This window comes from Amblyomma mixtum, chromosome 7, assembly GCF_055824585.1.
Source record: "Amblyomma mixtum isolate Tamu chromosome 7, ASM5582458v1, whole genome shotgun sequence".
Classification (NCBI taxonomy): domain Eukaryota; kingdom Metazoa; phylum Arthropoda; class Arachnida; order Ixodida; family Ixodidae; genus Amblyomma; species Amblyomma mixtum.
This window is the reverse complement of record NC_143018.1, coordinates 112408118-112433156: the sequence shown is the minus strand read 5'-3', so window position 1 is coordinate 112433156 and position 25039 is coordinate 112408118. Positions and strand designations below refer to the sequence as shown.

The 25039-nt window shown below is 48.3% G+C and overlaps 1 protein-coding gene across 1 annotated transcript in view; it reads left to right on the top strand.

Annotated features, from left to right (window-relative positions):
* Window positions 1-25039, top strand: part of LOC149337234 (nischarin-like) — a 41393-nt gene that overhangs the window by 1535 nt on the left and 14819 nt on the right. Inside the window, exons 2-9 of the mRNA XM_089553400.1 lie at window positions 2875-2958; window positions 4178-4360; window positions 7216-7360; window positions 8282-8445; window positions 12011-12220; window positions 13752-13947; window positions 17866-18053; window positions 21740-21856. Of these exons, the coding sequence (XP_089409526.1) occupies window positions 2875-2958; window positions 4178-4360; window positions 7216-7360; window positions 8282-8445; window positions 12011-12220; window positions 13752-13947; window positions 17866-18053; window positions 21740-21856 (1287 nt within the window). The remainder of the gene's footprint in view (window positions 1-2874; window positions 2959-4177; window positions 4361-7215; window positions 7361-8281; window positions 8446-12010; window positions 12221-13751; window positions 13948-17865; window positions 18054-21739; window positions 21857-25039) is intronic.

Sequence of the window (25039 nt, the reverse complement as noted above, 5' to 3'; positions counted from 1 at the left end):
TAGGTCACGGTGTCTTAGAAGCTACAAAAAAAAAAAATTTAACGAAGATGATGACACATGTGCAGAGTGTGGTAGATCTGTAGAAACAACTGAACACCTCATACTCAAATGTGATGGTATCCATCCGGATGTCGATGGAGGCGCAGTCACTCTTCCGGAGGCCCTAGGGTTTAAATGTGACAATGGTCATGTAAATAAATCTGCAGTGGAAGTTAGCAAAAAGTGATTGGAGGATTGGTGGCTGAAAAGCAGAGATGTGACATAAGTTTAGAAGTGTAGGAAACCGTAGTGAAAGAAGATGACGAATCTTAAAGAGAATTAACAACACAGTTGAACAAAAATAAAGAAAAGAAAAGCTGAGCATGGTGGCAATTGGCACCACCCCGTTTCAAAGGGGGCGCTCCTATCCATCCATCCATCCGTCCTGGTGTTCTGGTTAATCACCAGGAGCGTGAAGTCTTGGGCCTTTACAGAGCTGAGTTCTCATTGTGCAGCAATTTGTAGGCATGTAAAGTGCTGTTGCTTACTGCAAGTAAGCAAATAGCAATTGGTGTGTGCATGTAGGTATAATCAGATCTCTTAGCTGCCCTGTACAATGATGTTAAAGGTGAGGGAATCAGACGTTTTCAGTAATAATTTATTTTCATTCTTTTGAGGCTCTCCACCCAAAGTCGAACGCCCGAGACGAATTGGTCTTGTTGTGGTCTGACTGGCCTTGGTAACTTGTGCTTCTAAAGTCCATGTATCCTTCAGCCTGTTTCTTTGCAATTGCTGGGACATCCTTGAACTCCACTACAGGTTCGAAACAAGTTTGCCGAAGGTGTGTGCTCTGGTCGAATTTGTTTAGCAGTAAGCTTTGCTTTTTGGCTGTCGGCAAGCCTATTCCAATGAAACGACATAGGTGATGCACAAGTTGCGTATTTAAATTCTTATTTGCATACAGATGCGTGCAAAAGTTTTCGGAACACCGTAACCATAACAGGACTGAAGCTCCTTGTGGGTTCCTTAGAGAAGAGCAATTCACAGCCATCGGCTTGTTGCTATGTGCTTACACTGCCAAGAAATTCATGTTTTTTTTTTATTTCTGTGTTCCACAAGCCTTTTTGGACATCTTTACATACTACAGGCCATAGCTAGATCCATGCAGGGAGGACACATGATAAAGTAAAGAAAAATACAAATGTTACATGTGTAGGGGTGCGTTTATTAGGCGTCCTCAAGAGACCGTACCGCCGTGCAGGATCTGGCAGCGTAGACGGGCGTAGCCAGCACCAAGAGAGCGGGGCCACTTCGTCGTCGTCAGGCGCAGCGTAGTGTCGGCGCATAACTTCGTCGTCGTCAGGCGCAGCGCAGTGTCGGCGCATGGCGGTAGCGGAACCTGTCACAGTTGGCACACTACACATGCAAAGAGTGGCACGTATCAAACAAATTAGTTTGTCTATGGGAGGGTGGTCTAATGCTGGCAGACAGTTCATCCATCATGGTTCAGTGGAAAAAGAAATCAAAGACTGTTAGTGCCATGTACATTGTTAACTGTTAGCAAATAAGTATGGCAGTACCTTTGTATATCTTGCAAATAGGGATATTGGTCTAGTACTGTCATTGTATTTGATATTGCAAAATAAGGGGTCTGTTTTGTGGCTGCAGAATATTTAATGGAGGCATTTGTTTCATTTCGTTTTTGTTTGTAGACTGCCTAGTGGTAGTAATGGTACATCATTCTGGTCTTAGATTGCACGCATCTATTTTTATTTTACACAAATGTATCACTGCTATGGTGTAATGGAAGCTGACTGCAACACTTGCCGCTCAAGGCTGCTGAACTCATTAGTTCGTAGGCCTATTTAAAGGGACACTGAAGACACACTGAAGTTGACCTGTATCGTTATGTCACTGCGTTCTGATGACAGAGAGACCACTCTTCCTGAAAATGGAGCTTTTGTAAGCTAGAATAGATCAAGAAATGAAATACAGGTGTCGCCATCATCAGCTGATTTCGCAAGTGAAATGTAATTACCAACGCAGACTTTTTTGGCGGTGATCCCAGGGGAAACGCTACACCACCATTCAATGGCAGCAACACATTCTTTTTAGTACGAATGTCATGAGTTTGAACACACTGCCGGGAAGATTTTTCAGTCCAATTTTTTCTCCAATAAAAGTGCCTTTTGCTGCCGAGCAAACGACAACAAAGCTAGAAAGAGCCAGAGAAGCAACTTCTATTGGAAACAGTAACTGAATGGAGTCATCATCAGTGCCCCCTTTAAAGTAGCGAAAAAAAAAAAAAGACTGGACAAACGAGGAGCAACTAATAGCACCAACCAACTCAGCCAAAACCAGAATAGCCCCGCCGCGGTTGCTCAGTGGTTATGGCACTTGGCTGCTGACCCGAGAAGACGCGGGTTTGATCCCGGCCGCAGCGGCCGAATTTCGATGAAGGTGAAATTCTAGAGCCCCGTGTACTGTGCGATGTCGGTGCACATTAAGGAACCCCAGGCGGTCGAAATTTCCGGAGCCCTTCACTACGGCGTCCCTTATAGCCGGAGTTGCTTTGGGATGTTAACCACAGACAAACCAAACCAAAACCAGATTATCTGTTCATTAGTTTCCCAGGGGGATCACTTTTTATGAAGGTTATCTGCCGGCGCAAGGCAGCAGTGACAGAATGACCATCGCTGATGCAGAGCGGTAGTTGCATATTGCAGGGGTGGCACTCATATTTTGTTGAAGGGGAACTTAAAGAGCAGTGATTGCATGCTACTGCCAGGGGCCTGAAGCTCATCTTAAAACCCTTCACTGCTCTGTGCCTTGTAGCCAAGGTGTGCCTTTAGTGCATAAAGATACATGGTTGCCCTGATGCCTTTGCGGGCGCAGTTGTACCGGATCCAGGTGGCTGTCTCCCCCTACTGCTGGGTGGCCAAGCACAGGTACAGCGACTTCAAGGAGCTCCATGCTAAGGTGAGTGCGGCCACATAACGGAATCGTTTTCCGTTTTTATACTTACTGTACATTCCGTTATTCATGTCTCATTTTTAGGTGGCGCATAGCCCACTTTATTGTTTTATGTCTCCGTGCTTGCATTGATGCTTTTTTCTTGCCTGAAACTGAGAGGTGGTTCTTTGTGGGGCTCTGGTATGTTTTCCTGTGGTTTCAGCTCCCACAGGACTTTGAGCAAGTTTTCCCACCTGACACGATGGACTTGGTAACCATTTGAGGGCACTTAAAAACAAAAAATCAAGCATTTCGGGATCCTAATAGCTGTTCACTGTTGTTTTGCTCTGTGCTGTTGCTTCATCTCCGCTGCCAAAGCATCAGACTGCTGCTGCTGTTCTCTGAGCCACTTGCTATGCTCTTGCAATTTCGCTGCTCTCTGGTCTCCCTCCAGAACTGGCCATCTCTCCTTTGGACAAGCTTAGAAATGGTAACGACATGAGCCAATGTTTCCTTGTGCTGCAACATATGATGGTGATAGCCGTCAGCTATTTCTGCCACTGGTACACTCACATGAAGCGATGAGACTTGGAGACAGAGTGGTGTGTTTTTAGTGTTGCTCGGTTGCCGTGGCCTACAGGTGCCATTGGAAGTACAACTATGGTAGTACCCAATGTTTGAGACTTTAAGCAGCATAATATACGATGATAAGCAGTGATAAGAACGTACCAACTAGCCCGGCTTATTCCTTTCTTGTCCTGCCTTGTTCTGTGTAGTAGTGTGTAGTGTAGTGTTTGCTAGAAAAAGATGAATGCAGGAAGCCATTATCAACTTGCCCAACTGAATACATTAACTGTGGTAACTTCAGTGGCTTATAGAGCAAACAAGCAAGAAGGTTGGAACTGCTGGCTGCAGTAGCAGGTATCTGCTATGCTGCAATGGTGCCGCCATTCACAAATATTGCATTTTTTTTTCTGATTTTTGATTTCGATTCTCTAAGTTGCTGCCTAGAAACTAGGTTGTTCACAACCCGCTGGGCAGGTTGTGATGTCACAAGGTCACGTGACCTCTCTCGACCAATAAGGGCAGGTTGTGATGACGTCGCTTGGTCACGTGACCTCTCCCGACCAATCAGCAAATTTCGTGGCACCGGACATTAGCGGGGTTTTAATGCGATGTCAACTCTGATGCTGTTGCATTAAAAGGCTGCAAATGCGCTTGACTGACTGTCCTCTCCCACGGCCAGCTGCGTCGTGGCTTCCACGTGGACCCGCGTCTGCTGCCCCCGGGCAAGCTGTTTGGGCGGCAGGCGACCAGCTTTGTGCAGCAGCGCCAGGCCGAGCTGGAGCACTACCTGGTCACCCTGGTGCACCAGTTTGCGGACGCCCTGCCCCTGCCCCTGGCCCGCTTCCTGCACTTCGACCGATTCGTGAGTGGCGGCAGGATTCGGTTGGAACAACAGCCTGAGCTAACTGTATAAATTTCATGGCAGTAGCAATCAGGTGGAGCTCATATGGCAGGTTCTCTCAGATCATGAATGGCAGTTTACCAGTATCCCCCAAGAGAAAAGTACACAACAGCTGTATCGCACCGGTACTCACCTATGGGGCAGAAACGTGGAGGCTAACAAAGAAGGTTCGGCTTAAGTTAAGGACAACGCAGTGAGCTATGGAAAGAAGAGTGACAGGTGTAGCGTTAAGAGATCGGAAGCGGGCGGAGTGGGTGAGGGAACGGGTTTACGACATCCTAGTTGAAATCAAGAGGAAGAAATGGGCTTGGTCAGGCCATGTAATGCTAAGGCAAGATGACCGCTGGTCCTTAAGGGTAACGGAGTGGATTCCGAGAGAAGGCAAGCGTAGCAGGGGGCGGCAGAAAGTTATACGGGCGGATGAGATTAAGAAGTTTGTGGGGATACAGTGGCCACAACTGGCGAAGGATAGGGTTAATGGGAGACGCCTTTGCCCTGCAGTGGATGCAGTCAGGCTGATGATGATGATGATGAGCAATTATGTACAGGGTGTAAGGAAAGCCTTGTGGACGATTGAGAAGGCAAAAGCGACAGGAGGGAATTGAGTAATGGCCCTGTCAGAGTGGGAGAGCTGATGTCAGTCAAAATGAATACTATTTGCCAGTAGTGGCATTGAACGTATATCTTTAATGTTACTGGGTTCAGATCAGCTTGGAGAACTGGCATTGTCTTGAAGCAAATATTTGTTACTTTTATAGGAGATCCTGGCCTTAAAACATGTTATATTTAATCGAGCATCTTCGTGAAAGTTGTCGTTAATGTACTTCGCTATGCAGATTTCAAACATGCACTCTTTTCTAGCTTTTGAAGATTATTGAGTGCTTTATGTTCCTTATTTCTGCATGATCTCTTTACTAAACTAGGTGTTATGTCAAACATTAATGTGCAAGGATCGTTTAGGTTCAGTTTGAACAAAAATATGTAAAACTTTGGAAAGTAAGAAGCTATGATGGTATTCACAAAGGAATATATTTTCATAAATATCCACGTAATAGGTACGAAATAGAGTAACCAGGTTGCACTTAACGTGTGGTATTTTTCAGGTGAGCTCTGAAGTTGTAGGGATAACGCAAGCAGAACCAGAGCCCTGTACCTCCAAAATTTTAGTGTAGTTTTAGTGGCTCAGTGGTTATGGCGATCGGCTGCTGACCCGAAAGACGCAGGTTTGATCCCAGCCGCGGCGATTGCGTTTCGATGGAGGCGAAATGCTAGAGGCACGTGTGTTGTGCGATGTCAGGGCATGTTAAAGAACCCCAAGTGGTCGAAACTATCCAGAACCCTCCACTACGGCGTCCCATAGCCTCAGTTGCTTTGGGACATTAAACTCTGTCCGTAAACTGATCTTCGAGGTTTTAGTCTTTAGGATGGAAAGAGTAAGCTTTTTCGGGAACAGATCCTTACTTCGAGTGGAGTAAACCAGAATTTTCGGTTTATTTGAACTGATTGTCTCAGCCCCATCACAGTTACACATATTTCAATGAAAGAAAACACTTCTGGTAATTCTTACTCCTGAGCGTATACAACAGTCAATTCGAGCAAAGCCTTGCCAGTGAAGCATGCTTGTTGTGGGATGCCTCCAGCCCAACACTGAGTGGCCACAAGATAATTTTGGCAGCCGAACGCACGGCTGCCTTAACCCTTTCACTGCTAGGTTTGTTTATTCACAGCTGCACACACCCTGCCGGGTTTTTTTTGCATGTTAGTTTCCTGGAAATTTTTTGCTAGTAACGCACTAAAATGCTCTGCAGGGCATGTAGACATGTTTATTCAGGATAATCTTATAGATATTAGCTGTACTGAATCAAATCTTCCAGCACCAATCGCGCATGTCGGATTTCCTCTTCTTACGCGGATTTTTCGATGGAAGGGGGACTCCATTGCTGACATCACTCGACAGGGCACTTAGGTGGGCTCCTTCCTCGTTCTCATTATCTTTGGACTCCCAATTCACAAGCAGTTTTGAATTTCTTCGTCCGTCAAAGCGCGGACGAGAGTGGCACATTGCCTCACCTGGCTCCTGTGCGGAAACCAAAATGAAGCGACTCGGATGTGGAAACATGCGCGCTATCTGTTGTGTAAAACTTACCCTACAAGATCTATGAGTTTATAGCATCTTTCCATAGATGGCGCTACATGTTTTCATCGTTTTTTTTACACGAGTATTATCGGGAGCGGCAGGGGGTGAGTTAAAAAGCCAAAACGAGTTAACTCGGGAGAGGCAGGGGGTGTGCATATGTGGTAGCCCGAGTTATCTCGGGAGTGGCAGTGAAAGGGTTAAGCACGAAGTTATCAGTGATGTTGCTGGTGCTGTGTGCAGGTGCGGCTTGCTTCTATCACCTGTGCAACCACCTGCCATCAGCACACAGTGTCTTAAAGCAGGGCTTCTCAAACTGTTTTGCGCCCGCCGTGGTGGCTCAGTGGTTATGGCGTTCGGCTGCTGACTTGAAAGACCCGGCTTTGGCCCTGGCTGGGGTAGTCGAATTTAGATGGAGGAGAAATTCTAGAGGCCTGTGTACTGTGCGATGTCAGGGCACATTAAAGAACACCAGGTGGTCGAAATTTCCGGAGCCCTTCACTACGGCATCCCTCATGGCCTGAGTTGCTTTGGGAAGTTAAACCCTCATGGATCATAAACCGTGATGTGTGTGACTGGGAGGCATGCAGACTGTTGTGCCATGTGGGGAACTCGTGTGAAAGACTGGAGGGGAAGGTCTCTAGAGTGATGCCTCATGCCACCGCTTGTTGTTGCTGTGCAGGAGGTGCGCACGGTGGTGGCGGACCTGGCGGAGCGCCTCTTTGAGACGGGCGAGCAGATCTTGGCTAGTGGGTCCCGCTTCTGCACCTCCCCCCTGGAGCTGCACTGCCTCACCCAGAGGCTGAGGCTGGCCGAGCCCACCTGCAGTGAGTGTGGGCCCCGTAACCACACACTATGTAGACGGGATAGTAGTGGTTTTGGAGGGTTCACAACTAAGAAAGAAAAGCTGCCGTAACTGTCTCACCCCGTGTGCCTCGACTGCAGCAGTGGTAACTGGCATGCCAGCTCCGGCTTTGACTTAATGAAATGACATCAGTGGCTGGCTCTCACTTGCCACATGTGTAATGCATCCTCATGTGTGTCGCTGCATCATCATAATCATGATCATCGTCATCGGCCTGACTACGCCCACTGCAGGGCAAAGGCCTCTCCCATGTCTCTCCAACTGACCCTGTCCTTCTTTGCCACTTGCGGCCATCCTGCCCCCACAAACTTCTTAATCTCATCCGCCCACCTAACTTTCTGCCGCCCCCTGCTACGCTTGCCTTCTCTTGGAATCCACTCCGTTACCCTTAAGGACCAGTGGTTATCTTGCCTTCGCATTACATGCCCTGCCCAAGCCCACTTCTTCCTCTTGATTTTGACTAGGATGTCATTAACCCGTGTTTGTTCCCTCACCCACTCCGCCCTCTTCCGATCTCTTAACGTCACACCTATCATTTTTCTTTGCATAGCTCGCTGCGTTGTCCTTAAGCTGAACCTGCTTTGTTAGCTGCTTTGTGCCTTATTTACAGAAGATGGCGCTATGATGAGTACAGAATGCAGGTTTCATCTAGCATGTTCAACTGTTAGGCTGTTTGTAATCGAGGCATAAAGATGGTTTAGTTGGTTGCTGCAAGGCGGCTCTAAGTTGAACACCTGTGAGCGAAAACATGCATGAGATGAGCCTCAGAATGGATGTGTCCCACTGATGAGGCAACATTTGTGAGTCCTGGATTCCACTCCAGCTACCCCCTGCAGTTCAGTGTGGCACAGTGTAAATGGCGGGGTGTTCTCTCCCCTCGCAGACTCGGGGGACAAGCGGCGTGACCTGGGCCATGTGCTGGACTTTGTCTCCCAGCTGCAGCACCTGGAGGTGGTGGCTGAGCCGGGCTGCCTGGCCACCAGTGACCTCTCCCCCAGCGGCCTGCCCTTTGACCTGGCCCCATTCCGGTGCCTGCAGACACTCAGCGTGAGTGCAATGGTTCCGCTCGCTTGGCTGACATGTGCGCTTGTTGGCATTTCAGCTGCTTACTGTAGCTGATTGCAGGCCAGCTGACGGTGTATACAGGATTAAGTTGCAGAATAGCACTATGTAATGCCTGTTCTACACGGGAGCAAAAAAATGACTTCAGAATTTTAAATTCATTATGCCATTAGTTGTGGAGCCGGTGCCACATATCCAGATTTAATGTCAGTATGCTCCATCTGAAGGTGTTTGCAAGATACCATAATACAGAATTACCACCTGAACAGGAAGCTTTCCGAATATGCTTTAATGGCAGTAATACAGCGGACTCTTCTTAATGCATACTTGCTTAGCTCGAATTGATGCTTTTGACCTGCCAGTGTCAAGCGTATTAAAAGAGCTCCCCTTTAATTTCAACTGCATTATTTTGGTCAGCTTTCAGTTTCCTTCAAGGAATTATGAAGAGTTGGCTGCCTAGCAGTCGAACCCGGATATATCGAATTCGAAGGGGATCGGAAAATAGTTCGATATAGCGAAAATTCGATATACAGATATAGGCTAAAACTGCACTCCCGATCATAACAAATTGTGGCTTACCGTTTGGAACAGCCGCGAATCACATAGTATGGGCGCGCAATGTGAAAGCGCTTTATTTCGCGGGAAAAAAAATCACTAATTTTGGGTTGCTTTTTCCCCTGGGAAACGAAGTTCAAAACACTGGCCTCGATCTTCTCGAGACTGTCCAGGTGCGAGAGCACAGTGCCTTCCATTTCGCCGCAACAGCGCCGAATCAGGCTAACGCTGACGCCAGTTCAGTGGCTGCGCACGGACGCGTTTCTTCGACAACACAGTTGCCCTCGTCGTCGCTGGAGTCGGCGTCTTGAACGCCAGCTACCGCTTGAACTTCGCTGTCAGCGTTAAAGTCCTCAACAGTCACTTCGGACGGAACGGCGCCGAGAAAATTGGACAAGTCGCGAAACGCGTCGTCCAAGCACTCATCGTCATCTAAATCTTCCGGACATTCATCTCCGGCCACTTCAAGGCCTGCCTTGCCAAAACAGTTGGCTACTGGGTGGGGCCTGCTTCACGTCGCGTGTTTAAACACAGGCACACACACACAAAAAAAAAAACACGCGAGGCGCAGATGGAGCGATAAGAGCGAAGCCTATGCGAGCGGCAGTCAACCCGGCTGCGAAGGAACGACAGAGGGAAAAGAAAGAGCAGGGAGAAAGATCGGCGCTCTGGGCTTCCTTTCTTTTTTTTTTTTTTTTTCTGAGCTCTCTTTTTTCCCCAGACCCACGATGTGCCCACGAGCGACCGTTTTCTCTCTCTCTCTCTCTCTTTCCCCAAGAAGCGTGGTCGCCGCGCGTCTCCATGCGGCGCTCTCTCCGCTGATCTCCAATGACCTTGACGGAGCACACGCCGGCGGTACAGGAGGAGAGGAGGAGCGGGAAAGCTCGCGCCGGTGGGGCGCAAAAACGGGGAACAAAAAAAAAAAAGGGGGGGGGCCCTGCGCCTACTGACTGCGGAAATGTTCTCCGCTGAGGCGGCTGAGGACCGGACAGGAATGTCTTTGGGGTAAGCGCACCTTCCAGGGGCGCGGCGCGGCGCGGCGTTCGATATATCCAATGTCCGGCGAAAATGGAATTCGATATACAACGCAACTGTCCTATACTTTTGCATAGTATTTTCAAGGGGGTAGTCTGTGTGTTCGATATAGCCAATAATTCGAAATATGCGGGTTCGATATATCCGGGTTCGACTTATTACGCAGTCTAACCTACGGTATATGTATATCGTTTGAAAAGGGGGCTTAAGAATACCTGAATATAGTAGTAATTTGGGAAATGGATGTAGTTTTTGTGCTTAATTAGGGCATGTTAGACAATCAACTGAGGCTAATTGTAACTGATTAATCCATATACACACGAGAACAGCTGTGTACTTTTATGTTTTACGGGCCCTCTTCCTATCCAGGCTGGTGGTAAGCCTAGGTGGCGCTAGTTGTGATATAATTATCCCTACATTACCCCTCGGCTTTTAACCCTTTCCATATCGCACGCACTGACCATCGGGATGCAAGCCTCAGGTTGAAATGGTTCTGTGCTGTTCTCGAACATGCTGTGTGATCTGCCTTGAAGCTAGGAAAATGCAGTTTAATTTTCTCAGCAGTTCATCTTTTTTTTTTTTCTTCTGCATGGTGGCAGTTTTCAACCGCCTGTGAAAACAGTGGAGCGTAGGTGTTGGGGATGGCTGCTTCCAGCAGCGTGGCGTGCGCCCTGGAAGGCATCAGATCTTGTGATTCAGTTCTGCCCACGGCTGATTTTGTGGGCGATCTGAGTGGCAGTGACTCTGAGGGTGCTCCCTAGCCATCGGTTTTTAGTTCAGAGGTCGAACAAGACCTGAGGAAGCAGCTAAGAACATCTGTGGCAACGCCTCGGTTAGTTCCTTATTTGGGCTCATTATGCTTGGCTCAGCGGCCATTTTGAAAAGGATATTGACGTTCCCGGTTGTATTTGTCTCATACCTTTGGTTTCCATATCATTTGGGTAGTGCCTCGCCGCGGTGGCTCAGTGGTTACGGCGCTCGGCTGCTGACCCGAAAGACGCAGGTTCGATCCCGGCCGCAGCGGCTGAATTTCGATGAGGGCAAAATTCTAGAAGTCCATGTGCTGTTCAATGTCAGTGCACGTTGAAGAGCCCCAGGTGGTCGAAATTTCCGGAGCCCTTCGCTACGGCGTCCCTCACAGCCTCAGTTGCTTTGGGACGTTAAACCCCAACAAACCAAACCAATCATTTGGGTAGCATTTCATACTGCCTACACCGCGAAGGCTTTGCCCAGAAGTTTTGTGCAGTCACTTTAATCACCAAATATAGAGCATAAAGTGATTGTTTTCAGCTTGAAAACTATAGGTAAAAACATTGATTTTCTCAGAGCTGTCTACTGTTTGACAGGCAGGCATTTTGTATGTTCTAAACTTTCATTACATTTAATGGACCTCCTATCATTAAAATGTATGTTTAATTGGCTTAAAGGTGTTCTAAAGAGCAATCTGAACTCATCTTTCTACCACGGGAACTCGAACTACACATTCAGAGCATTCTTAGAAACTTCGAATTACTGTCCTGTGCAGCCGATTTCCCTAATTTAAATCAGATTAAACGTCCCAGCTCCCGCCTTTTCTTTAACTCACCGCAGACTGTAGGAGGAGTCAACCAACCTTTCAGCCATTCCTGTGGTGGCTTGCTGCTCTGCCATAGGTGGAGGGATACATAGTAATCTGCTAAAGCAAAGAGTCCACACGTATTTTCTTTCTAGAAATGCCACTCACTGATCACCAAAGCCTTGTAAGTGCCATAAATGCCAAATGTATGCGCATTGTATACTTTTTCTGTGGTTACAAAACATGGGCTTGCTGTGTGCCTCCCTTGGCAACTGCTGATGGAGAGCTGAGCTGCAGTCTGTTGAGGCAACGTGGTAGGACTGGTTGCTCGTATAAATTGCCAGGTATCTCAGAGTCCTGCCATTGTGTGAAAGTGGTGGTGACTTGGTGAATGGTGCTGTGCAGCTGCGCGGATGTGAGGTGCGCGGCCAGCTGTCGGGGCTGGAGGTGCTGCGGCCGCAGCTGCGCGAGCTTGTGGTGGAAAACGCGCTGCCGCCCCTGCCCGACGTGTCGTGTGTGCTGGTTGCGGGGGACGTGTGGCAGTCGGCGACCTGGCACCAAGTGCGGAGGGCACGCTTTGCCCACAATGGCCTCAAGACTGTCGACCTGAGCATGGTGAGTGTGACGCAACTTTTCAGCTGCTCCATACCTGTAGGGGGGGACAGGAAAGTGGGGAGGTGAGGAACAGAGTAAAGCTGTGCTTGGTCGCAGCTCTTGGTCTGCCATGGTTGCCATAGTAAGTGAGCACGATGCAGGTTCCTTGCAGTACCTCCTCGCAGCGCGATTCTCTTACGAATGCTGGCAGAGTGAAAATGGGAGTGCACCTCTCACGGAGCCTGAAAATAACTGAGCAGCCAAATAGCACCTTCTGGTTTCGGACTCCTTACACAAGTATTCGGAGTTACAGAAATGTTCATTCTAAACTATCCAGTCAGTTTCCGAACTCAAAAGAAAACATTCGACAGAAGTCTGTCTGGTTGGGAAATTTAATGTGAGGAGAAGGTAAGAGACGCCAACCGAGTAAAATACAGGAAAAACACGACGTTTCGGGACCGGCTCGGCCCCTTCTTCACACCGTGAAGAAGGGGCCGAGCCGGTCCCGAAACGTCGTGTTTTTCCTGTATTCTACTTGGTTGGCGTCACTTACCGTCTCCTAACAGTTTCCGAACTGAACCAGTTACTTACGTGAAGCACTTTGGGCTACTCTGCAGTGTAGTGCTAGGGTAGATACCAGGTAATCTGGGAGAAAACTCTATCCACTGCACTAGAACCTGCCCAGTACCTTCAAAGAGGCTCAGAAAGCAGTGAATATCCTCAGCAACAGCGAAAACAAAAGTTACATACGGGTACCTGAACATTCCAGGCTGGGTGGAGCAGTCATCTCTGCCTGAACTAAAACCAGGTGAATGGCATCATCTTTTGGCACAAAAATATTGCTCACATCTACGCTTACATCTACAAAGTCAGGTGTTGATGCTGCAGAATAGCGAGGACACGGTCGTTGCTGACCAGCATCGGCATGAGCCAAGGACAGTGTCTTGGATGCCATGCTTGCCATGTTTGCTATGCATAGACAGGTTTGGTTTTCCTGGAAGTTTAAAGTACTCCCTCACACAGCTGACAAAAAAATAAATGTGTCAGAAACTGAAGTACAATTCTTTTTCGACATGCTAGATAGCATTACTAGTCCAAAGCGGCCTGGATCACGCAGAATGTGCTGTTTTGCGCTGCTGTTCATATTGAACGATTTGGATAGGCATGGTAGGTAAGGGAAAAGTTAACCCTTTAACCACCACTCCCGAGCTGTACTTGTCGTGGGAGATTGTGCCAATATTACCAATGATAAGTCGCACTTGCCTGGTCCGTTGTTGCAAGGCACCCTAATGTTGTGTTGCTGCCACTGCCAAAAATGAGCTGTGGTTGGCAGTGGTGTTAGTTGCAATATTCAGTACTAGAGGGCGGTAGTTGACCATAAAACCTGTTTTGCACCTTCAGGGCATATGTTAAGCCAAACAACAATCATTTTCGCCAAAAATTGCCGAACAGTTTGGAAATTTTGGTAAGTTTTTTGGGGTTTGGTGGTTCAGGGGCTAAGCCTTTGTCATCAGTCTGAGCTTAGAGAGTGAGGGGGTGGTTGCCTGCGCAGCGGCTGCTGTCGTCGGTGGAGCAGCTGGAGCTGGCGGGCAATGAGCTGTCGCAGGTGGAGAACCTCGAGTGCCTGTCGCGCCTCTCGGTGCTCGACCTGTCCGACAACCGGCTACGCCAACTGCCCCCCCTGCACACCCGGTTGGGCAACGTCCGCTGCCTGCTGCTGGCTGGCAACCACATCGACTCCCTGGCCGGTGGGTGCCCCCCTCGCGTTACATTCATCATCATCAGCCTGACTACGCCCACTGCAGGGCAAAGGCGTGTATTAAAGGCTCTCCATGGTTGTATTAAGGCGGACGCCTTTAATGCCTCATCGCTGTAAGCAAGAGTTGTCGACAGAAACGTCACGCTTTTGAATTGGTCGAAACGGTCGTGACGCCACAGTGCGCAAATTTCAAACGGGGCCAATTGTGCTTTGGCTAGTAACCATGCTACCAATTGAAGGGATGGTATAGTGATGCTACAAGTAAGTGGGAATGAGTTTAGTTAACTGCTTAATTAACCAATTAGCCTAACTAACCCTTCTAGTCAGGCCAGATAAATAAATAAAACCGAGTAGGAAATTGGTCGAGTTGGGGAACCGAACCAGGGTCTCCGGAGTGCAAGACGAGCATGCTAACCAGTCCGCCATGCCAGCTCGATGGTTTGGAATGAACAAAGACGCACCTAGTGAATATGGTGTCTTCCTTACTGCGAGGTTTGGGTGTCCACCGTGATATGCCACACAGATACATTTCCTTTCCTCAAAAACCAGTCTACCCTTGAGCAAGGCGTAGAGCCTTGGGCGACTGCGTTTTGTGGACTGATTCCCTGGTAGCGTCACAAGACGCTGTGGTGTTCCACTCTTAGAGGTGAAGCTAAACATCTTAAACACACATCACTGACACGAGCAGCAACACCCCGCTAAAGGCTTTCACCTCACCGCACTTTAAGTCAACAAAGTGCCCCCCTGAATTTTTTTTATACACGTCTAAATATGGCACTGGTGCTTAAAAACTGAGTGGTTAGTGTGCTCGTCTTGCACTCCGGAGACCCTGGTTCGGTTCCCCAACTCGACCAATTTCCTACTCGGTTTTATTTATTTATCTGGCCTGACTAGAAGGGTTAGTTAGGCTAATTGGTTAATTAAGCAGTTAACTAAACTCATTCCCACTTACTTGGAGCATCACTATACCATCCCTTCAATTGGTAGCATGGTTACTAGCCAAAGCACAATTGGCCCCATTTGAAATTTGTGCACTGTGGCGTCACGGCCATTTCGACCAATTGAAAAGCGTGACGTTTCTGTCGACAACTCTACACGTCTAAATATGGCACTGGTGCTTAAGAACAGACATATAAAAAAATATACCACAAATGCTAGAAATGCCAACTAAAACCAGCGTGTGGCTTTAAATTGGATGTTGAGAAGTTGAAATAAAACCTTTCTTGGTGAATTTAGTTTTGGGGGGCTTGAAAAATCCTGATCGGATCTGAAAAACAAGTGGGCATTGTTTAGGTAAGCAAGTACTTGATTGGCTGGAGCGTACTGGAGCGCATGATGACGAGGTCATTACAACAAGCCTGCTAATGGAGTGCAGAGATGGCTCTATGGCGCTGGCATTGAAAAGGCACAAGCTTCCAAACTTGATTTCTAGGTATCACTTCACTCTTTTTCATTCTCAGTTTCATTCACTCTTTTGTGCTTTGACATTTAGGTTTTGGCTTCTTGGAACACAGCGCTGTGTTCGTCCTGCTTCTCTTCCTGCTTCTTTTCTTTGGCCGTGTGCCGTTGCACTGAAAAACTATGAGCTTAAAGGTGCACTGAAGAGGAATCTGAACTTGTCTTTTTGCCGCGGGAACTCAATCTACACGTTCCTAGCATTCTTAGAAACTGCGACTTATTGCCCTGTATGGCCGAGTTCCCTAATTAAATCGAATTAACGTCCGGCTCCCGCCCTTTTTTTTTAATTCTCCCTCGTACAGTGGGCGGAGTCGACCAATGCGTGGAGTGCCTTTCAGCCAGTCCCGTGGCGGCTTGCCGCTCTGCCATCGGCGGAGTAATACGTAGTAGTCCGTAGAAGCAAATAGTCCGCGCGTATTTTTATTTCTGCGGGCTTATTTTGCAGCTATATTATCTGCGAATGAAACTATTTATTCATGGAAACCTAAAAAACAAAAAAAAAGTGAAAGCAAAGCCTCCACGGAGCTGGCTGGAAGGAACTTCATGCGTTGGTCAACTCCGCCCAGCGTACGAGGGAGAATTAAAAAAAAAAGGCGGGAGCCGGACGTAAATTCGATTTAATTAGGGAAATCAGCCACACAGGGCAATAAGTCGCAGTTTCTAAGAATGCTAGGAACGTGTAGATCGAGTTCCCATGGCAAAAAGACAAGTTCAGAATCCTCTTCAGTGCACCTTTAAATCAAGGAAATTTTGAGCCATATGCACAATCGTAATTTACTCTAGAACCAAGAAAGTATTGAGAGAAGCTCGGTGCACTTTCATCGTTAATGCAGTGCTTTCTTCAGCTTTTTACCTTTCTGTTGAATGCATAGTTAGTGAACAGAACTTTTAGTCATTTATGATTATTCGGACTGAATAATTGAGGTGAGAATGGTCGTCCTTCCTTGACAGGGTTTACTTGAGTCGAGTGTGGGAACAGCTGTGCCCTTGATTATGGCTTGGTTCTAGAACATTGGCATCACACACTGGGTGTGAGACAAGTACTACACCTCAGCCGTCTTCTCATTCTCGAGAAGAATGCTGGGGTTTTTACTTGATTGGTTGGGAGCCTCGGGATCCTTGCCCAGCCAAGGATTGCCACTGAGGTTACTCGACCTTCTTTAAAGGTTTTAATACTAACATCTCCAAAATTTTTATTCCAGTGTTGTAGCAAGTAATATTTTAGGCTCTTTACACCACCGATCTTGCTCAATTTTAAGTAAATTTCTACAGAAATCGATTTCCCTACACCCTGAGCTTGGCGCATGATAGCCTTAGATGCTTATGCGCCACTAAACCCACCACAACGCAACACAACTTCCAAAAACGTAGCAATTTTTTTAAGCATGAAATGCTTTTAGCTCCCGTTGTCGGTAGTGTGGTGACGTCACGCCAAGACTCGGTAGTGTGGTGACGTCACGCCGAGACCGAGAGCCAACATCCGGGCACTGAATTCCACTCATCCGGGCTCTGAAACGAGAGCATCCGGGCACTGTACGAGATTTAACGAGTTTAAACGAGACTCTCTAAGCCCTCCTACGGGACCGGCATGCAAGCGCCGGTTGCTCTCCAAACGAGTCACAAAAAATAACTGCTGCAAGTGTCTTCTCAATGTTCATCAAGATATCACTCGAGCTGTGCATTTGATAATGCACGGAATTATAATTTCCGATTTCTAATAACGCGTGCGAAAAGCACATAAATGCCACGATACACTTCGTTGTCATGCTTGATCTCCTAGGGGCTTTGCGCATTGAAGCAAAGCCGTGCAGGTGCACAGGGGCACAGGGGCCCGGGGGAGCTTCGTGTTGTTAGCAGCTGCGCGCAGGCGCAGCGCTGTAGCAGATGACACGAAGCTCCTGCCCCAGGCCCCTGTGCACCTGCGCGGCTTTGCTTTGATGCGCGAACGCGCCGGATCCGCTGGCGCTCCGCGGAGCGCGGCCACGTGGAGCTGTGTTCGCACTTAGAGTGGACCACCCTGCACATTCTTGTCAGGCCTGCGTCTCGTCGTGTCCGTGTACGCTTCTGCATCGTCCTGGATTTCAATGCCGCCACCGTCACAGCTGCTTAAGCCGAGCAATGGAGCCTGTGTTAGGCCCATAAACATTTCATGCTTACTCTACTCTCGGTTACGGGAGAGGTGCAATTTTTTGTTACTCTTTCAGCAAATAGGCTTTTAATCCTATTACAGTTTTGACTACAGTAGTCGTAGACCTCAACTCGTGCCATTTTTTTTTATTCACCACATGTGTTCTGGGCCTTCCTACAATGCAAACGCTTGGATGATGTGCAGCCCACTGTTTGGCATTCTCAGAACTGCTGTAAATGGTGCATTTGGTGCATTCTCGAGAAGATTTCACCAGGCAGTCATTGCCGTTGAACATGGCTTGGATGCGTGCCCTGTGTGCAGGGCTGTCGCGGCTCTACTCCCTGGTGGAGCTGGACGTGTCGCGCAACCAGGTCTCCCTGGTGTCCGAGGTGGGCCACGTGGGGGCCCTGCCCTGCCTGGAGAGTGTGGACCTGCGGGGCAACCCCGTCACCCAGCTGCTCGACTACCGGCCCCACGCACTGCTCCTCTTCGGGCAGAGGGCCTCCGAGGTGGGACCCTTCCCCGACGCGTGGGGGAAACTCCTCCCCACGTCATCTGTTCGTTTTCATTGAGCCCCGTCATGATGTTCTAGCCGGAAACCCTTCTGTGAGCCTAGCAGCCTATCATCATTAACCTCTTGTAGGTTCTGAACCATGTCCAGTGGTTTTCCAAAGCTGGAAGAGTTTGCTTCTGAACCAGGAGTCATGTAGGTCAAATGTTTAGGGGAATCCCCCAAGGTGGAGTAAATTTGTAATAAGGGAGTAATTACTCATTGGCATCCACCCAAGCGCAGCCATACGGCTACAAAGAAAAGCTATACAGCTTCCTCAGAAACCTCGTAGTTAAAGAAAAATTCGTCCTGGTCCGGGGTTCGAACCCGGGACCACCGCTACTCCGGAGCAGTCGCTCTACCAACTGGGCTAACCGGGACGGCAAGCTTATGGTAGGGCGAGAGCGAATTGATCAATAACTCAAAGTGGGAACAGTGTTGGTCAAACAACACTGTTCCCACTTCAAGTTATTGATCAATTCGCTCTCGCCCTACCATGAGCTTACTGTCCCGGTTAGCTCAGTTGGCAGAGCGACTGCTCCGGTGTAGCGGTGGTCCCGGGTTCGAACCCCGGACCAGGACGAATTTTTCTTTAACTACGAAGTTTCCGAGAAAGCTGTATAGCTTTCCTTTGTAGCCGTATGGCTGTGCTTGGGTGGATGCCAATGAGTAATTACTCTCTTATTACAGGAGTCATGTAGTTATGGTGACAGGCACGCAAAGACTTTAATTAAAGCAAGCTGGCTTATCGAACACCAAAGAAAGCATGCTTTGCTTTGCTGGCTCTGGTCAACCAAGAACCATTGTTGCTGTAAGACGCACACGGATGTCTTGCTGGCATCACCAAATAGCACTGCACATTCTTAGAGGGTGTGATTATAGGTGTTTTGTTGCCCATATGTGCAATTGATTGTGGATATATCGAATTATTGTTCATATCAAACGATCAGAACATCTTCTTGAAAATTCTGTGCAAAAGACTAGCACTACTGTTCACTTTTATCGAACTCTCATTCGGGGGAACATTCGATATGGCGATGGAATGCTTCTAACAGCCTTCCCATGATCGTTTTTCACTTACTGAGCCGTGTTGGCAGCACATAGCCATATGAATACATTGTAAAACTCCGTCAGAACGATGTAATCAGAATAAAGTTTGCAGTGAAGCTCCACCCACATTCAGAACCACCGAACAGAATTCTTCCGTGACAAAAAGTAAACTGTTGTTAAGGCTTTTCTTGTTGGCTAAACACCAAAATTACTATGAGAAAAAATATACGCAAAAAAGATTGATGTCTCTGGCTTGATTAATATAGAGTTACACTTTTAGAAAGTTGATTTTGTTCACAAACAGCGGATTAATACAGGATGCCACGGACCATGGACCAGTGTTGCCAGCTGCTGTTTAAGCTGTATCCCGCTGTAGAATGTTGGGAATTGGATTTATTTTTCTTAATTCACTTGAAAGGTAGAACCTAGTAACGAATGAAGTTCTGCCAATGTCTAGACTTGCTTGCTGCCCCACCCGCACAAGAAAAATAGCATTTCAGGCGCCACGGCTCTGGCAGTAACGTGCTGCCACTCTCCCATGGGAAGACTTAAACGATATTGGCACCTTGTGAAGGCAGTATTACCGCATTTGCTCGAATGTAATGAGTGTTTTGTGGAATTTGACTTTTTTTTGTTTCCACTGAAATTGTCTGGTTCGAAGAGCGCCTTATGTTGTATTTGGAGCTGAGCCATGAATATCGCAAGATTTTTTTGTTTCTCTGTTCTCTGAGATACGCGCAGCAATCTCGCTCACCAGGCTCCTGAGCTGCGAGGAAAAACAAACTTCTTGACACCCTTGGGCCATTGAGGTGAAGCGTGCAGCATACACAGGCGAGAAGAGTTGCTACAAGCATGGAAAGAATGAAGCGTGGGCAGTTAGGAAATAATTGAAGAATAGAGGGCAGTGAAAGGACCCTGGTGAGCAGGGAATGGAAAAAAAAAAGGGAGCCTTGACTGTAATGAAGTTTGCGTGTTAAACAGGGGTTCTCTTGTTATGGCTAGTGTGTTGAGGACGTTGAAATGAGAGATGTTTTAGTCATAGTCAAGGGTTCCAAAGAACCCCGTCTGCCAAGGAGGAGTCGTAACAATTCATAGAAATAAGTGTACACCTGCCAAAGTACGAAGAGAAGTTGCATCTTAAAATGTCAGTGTTATAAAACATCATTTTTCTTTGTTGTTTGGTGAGTTTACGCTTGCTTCGGTGAATCGTGGTACTTGAGTGAGTGCAAGGAGAGAGTGAAAAAATGCCCAGGCTTAGCTTGGTTAAGCCAAGAATGCGTTGCATATTGCGCGGTCTTTTTGCGCGAGGTATTGCTTGGCGGCACTCGATTTTCTCAGCAGCTTTTCCTCCGTGACGTATGGATGGATGGATGGATAGGAGCGCCCCCTTTGAAACGGGGAGGTGGCAACCGCCACCATGCTCAGCCGTCTTTTTTTCTTCTTTTTTTTTTTCTTTAAATTTTTTTTAAGTGGTTTGGTGACGTCACGTCACGTGGTTTGGTGGCTGCCCGGCCGCGCCCAAGGGCTGAACTGAGTGATTGCAATATGCTACGCATAAAAGTCATCTATGCACCTTGGTTGTTTTACATGTTCCAAAGGTGTCTGAAACGAGTGATCCAGCTAAGAAGTGATCACTCTGTGGCCCAGCAAGGCCAGGTGCTTCTTCTCAGTGCATTGTGTTAGGTTCTTGGGCCATAGGGCATCCCTGGCAATAGAAATGCTGCATCTGCCACCAGCCATGCCTGTCCTCTTGTGCCCTTTCCTATGCTCCACTGACTGGACATACTGGCTTGTGCCGTGCATGCACAGTTTGTGTTTGCGACAGGTGCAGTCGGCATCTGCTTGCACCTGTCTCAGTGCACAAAGGATGCAGGGCACTGCTGTGTTCGGTATGCCGTTGTGGTAGTCTGCGACCAGTCACCTAAACACTAATGAAAACCAACCATATTCCATTACTTGAAGTACGCAGAAAAATTTCCCATCTGTTGTTTATGCATCACCTTTTAACACATAAACTAAACATACCCCGCCCTGTAATTCTCAAACAATTGTCGCGCCGAACACACCATTCATGAATTCATTTGCTGGAACCCATTTTTGCACAGACTGACTCATTCGAACACAGTTTTTTTCCCGTGGACTGTTTCTGACTGGAACTCTCTTCCCGAGGCCATTTTCCAGTCCTCAAATTTTAGTACAGCTCTTGAGAAGCATTTTATCGAGTGAATGAGCGTTGTGTTTTGTTATTCTGCTCATTGTTTGTAACCCCATGTATTTTCTTTGTATTTATCATTTTCAATGCCTTGTATAGCCCCTCCTGCATGGGCCAATCTATTGGCCTGCAGTATTATGAAATAAGTAAATAAATAAATATGGGACAAACTCACACCCACCAGTTCTGTGTTGCCAGCTTTGCGGGTGCTACATCTTGTGGAAAAGGGGCTAGTTCATGTGCCCAAAGTGTCGGTAGTGGTGCCCAGTGGTTTCACCGATGGGAGGTAGGTTGGAAAAGGGGCTAGTTCATGTGCCCAAAGTGGTGCCCAGTGGTTGGCACCGGCAGGGGGTAGGTGACCGGGGGCTGCCACCATGGTGCAGGTGGTGCTGGATGGCCAGAAGGCGACCCAGAAGGAGCTGGACACGGTGAACGTGCTTCGCGCCCTGCGTGTTGCCAAGGACAGGCGCTCCACCATCGAGCCGTCCTCTGCTGCACGGGTGAGCAACACGTGATTTCGTTCTCTCAAGGGTGTACAGCACCCAAACTCCTGGTTACTCCTGCCAGCTCGTCTCGCGGCTCTTTGAACCGTGAATTTGGCATAAAAGGATTCTATAATCTAACCTCAGTGGTAACACACACCCAGGGGAGATGGCAAATGGTTTCTGGGCTGTTAATTCTTACACACTCAGAAATGCACTGCTGCGCTATGCCATTGTGCAGTAGAACAGATGGGAATCTATGCTTTCGTGTTCTCATTCGTTCTCATAAAGTTCCTCCTCTTTTGCACTCGGTGGCAGTGCTTAACTGGAATAGAAAAATTGTATAAGCCATCACGGAAATCAAAATAATATACTTCGACCATTGGAAGAAAAAGAGCTTAGAATGGCAAAGAATCATAATAGGACTAAAGATTTTTTAAAAGTGCGAATTAAATAAAACAACTACTTTAATTTACAGGTAGATCAGGTGGCACTTGCCACCACCCTGTTTGAAAAAAGGACGCCAATAAAATCTGTCTACATGTCTGTGTGCTTGACCAAATGAAAGCAAGCGAACCTTGGCAGTCAGTGGCAGGCAAGAAGGGCCACTAAGCTGCACGAAGTCGCATGTGCTTAGTGCTTTTGGGGCAGCTCATGGAAATCCACTGTACTTCTCTGCAGCAAGTTTCTGCAAGAAAGCTCGCCAATGTGTGGAGCTACAGTGCAGTGGAAGGCGTGAAGTGTTCTCGGGAACAGCGTATTGTCACGTGTAGTGACGGCAGTCCAGTGGTCAGGAAGACACAAGAAAGACTTGCAAACGAAGCTCTTTATTTGGGCTGACTTGCGCCCGCAAAAGAACTGGATCACTCGGTGGCGGCGTAAGCAACAAGCGTGCTCGTCAATCGTCGAACTACGAATGTCCGCCGCTCGCGGCATCGCTCAATTTAAAGCCGGCAAGGAAACTTCCAGATAACAGGTCAAGATCATCTACGGTAATCTAGAAAAACCTAGATGCAGCCTTTCATGGCTGCGAACAATCGAGATTAGTCTGGTCGCTTCTCGCGCCACGAACAAAAGTGATAACGACCCTTTCCTGCTGCCTTGAGCGTGAACGAACACACACTGCAATGATACGTGGCATTACCCCCCTTCTAAAGAAGCATCGTCTCGATGCTTTAAAATGAGAATAAACACGGACAATGAAAACTTCCAGTCCTTTAGCGTTCATAATATGGCTTCAGGCGTACGACATGTACGACTTCCGGGCGTGTGCGGCGTCGCTGAGATGCTGTCGTGCCGTCGGGGATGACTTCGTAGTCGAGGTCACCGATGCGACGGAGAACCTTGTACGGGCCAAAGTAGCGTCGCAGCAACTTTTCACTCAATCCACGGCGGCGAACTGGCGTCCATATCCAAACACGATCACCTGGCTTGTAATGCGTGTCTCGTCGGCGCAGATTGTAGCGTCGGGCGTCGGTGTGCTGCTGGTCTTGAATGCGAAGCCGCGCAAGTCTTCGGGCTTCCTCGGCGCGATGAAGGTAGGCGGCGACGTCGAGGTTGTCTTCGTCAGAAACGTGCGGGAGCATTGCGTCGAGTGTTGTCGTGGGCTTCCTGCCGTATACCAGCTGGAATTGGGTAAACCTGGTTGTCTCCTGGATGGCAGTATTGTACGCGAAGATCACGTAGGGCAGAATGGAGTCCCACGTCTTGTGTTCGGCGTCGATGTACATGGAGAGCATGTCTGCGATGGTCTTGTTCAGACGCTCTGTGAGTCCGTTGGTTTGTGGATGATAGGCAGTTGTCCTCCGATGGCTTGTCTGGCTGTAGTTTAAAATGGCTTGCGTCAGCTCCGCTGTAAATGCCGTCCCTCTGTCTTTGATGAGCACTTCGGGGGCGCCGTGTCGCAGGAGAATTTGCTCGACAAAAATATTTGCGACTTCTGTTGCGGTACCATTAGGCAACGCTTTTGCTTCGGCGTATCGGGTCATGTAGTCGGTGGCCACGATGATCCACTTGTTACCTGATGATGAAGTCGGAAAGGGGCCGAGAAGGTCCATTCCTATTTGCTGAAAGGGCTTAGTTGCAGGTGGTATGGGGTTGAGGAGTCCGACTGGTCTAGTCGGAGGCGTTTTGCGTCGCTGACACTCACGGCACGTTTTCACGTAACGGGAAACGTCGGTAGCTAGCCGCGGCCAATAGTACTTCTCCTGGATGCGGTGCAACGTGCGAGCAATCCCGAGATGTCCTGCAGTCGGCTCATCATGACATGCCTGCATAATTTCTTGCCTAAGATTCTTGGGCACGACAAAAAGATGTACTGTCCTGTTGGGCGCGAAGTTCTTCTTCAGGAGGACATTATTGTGAAGGACGAAGGACGACAGTTGGCGCTTGAACTCCCGGGGAGGCGATGCTGTCTTGCCTTTCAAATAATCAACTAGGCTTTGCAACTCAGGATCCGAGTGCTGCTGCTGCGCGAAACTGCTGGCGCTTACCGGTCCTAGGAAAGCATCGTCGTCTTCTTCTTCCGGTGCTGCGTCTACAGGGGCTCGCGATAGGCAGTCTGCATCGGAATGTTTGCGGCCAGATTTGTAGACTACAGTTATGTCGAATTCTTGAAGACGCAGGCTCCATCGAGCAAGGCGGCCGGAGGGATCTTTCAAATTGGCCAGCCAGCAGAGAGCATGGTGATCGCTCACAACCTTGAATGGTCGTCCGTATAGGTAGGGGCGAAATTTCGACGTGGCCCAAATAATGGCGAGACATTCTTTCTCTGTCGTCGAATAGTTGGCTTCGGCTCTCGACAGTGAACGGCTAGCGTACGCGATAACTTTCTCCTGTCTGCCATTTTTCTGAACGAGGACTGCTCCTAAGCCCACACTGCTTGCATCGGTATGAACTTCGGTTTCGGCGTTTTCATCAAAGTGCCCGAGCACAGGAGGGGACTGTAAGCGGCGCTTCAGCTCGTCGAAAGCTTCCTCTTGCGGCCTTTCCCATTTAAAAGGCACGTCAGCCTTGGTAAGTTGGGTCAAAGGTTCAGCGATGCGCGAAAAGTTCTTGACGAATCGCCGGTAATAAGCGCACAATCCAAGGAATCTGCTTATAGCTTTCTTGTCATTAGGCTGTGGAAACTCTGCGATCGCAGCCGTCTTGTGGGGGTCTGGGCGAACTCCATCCTTGCTTACGACGTGACCAAGGAACAGC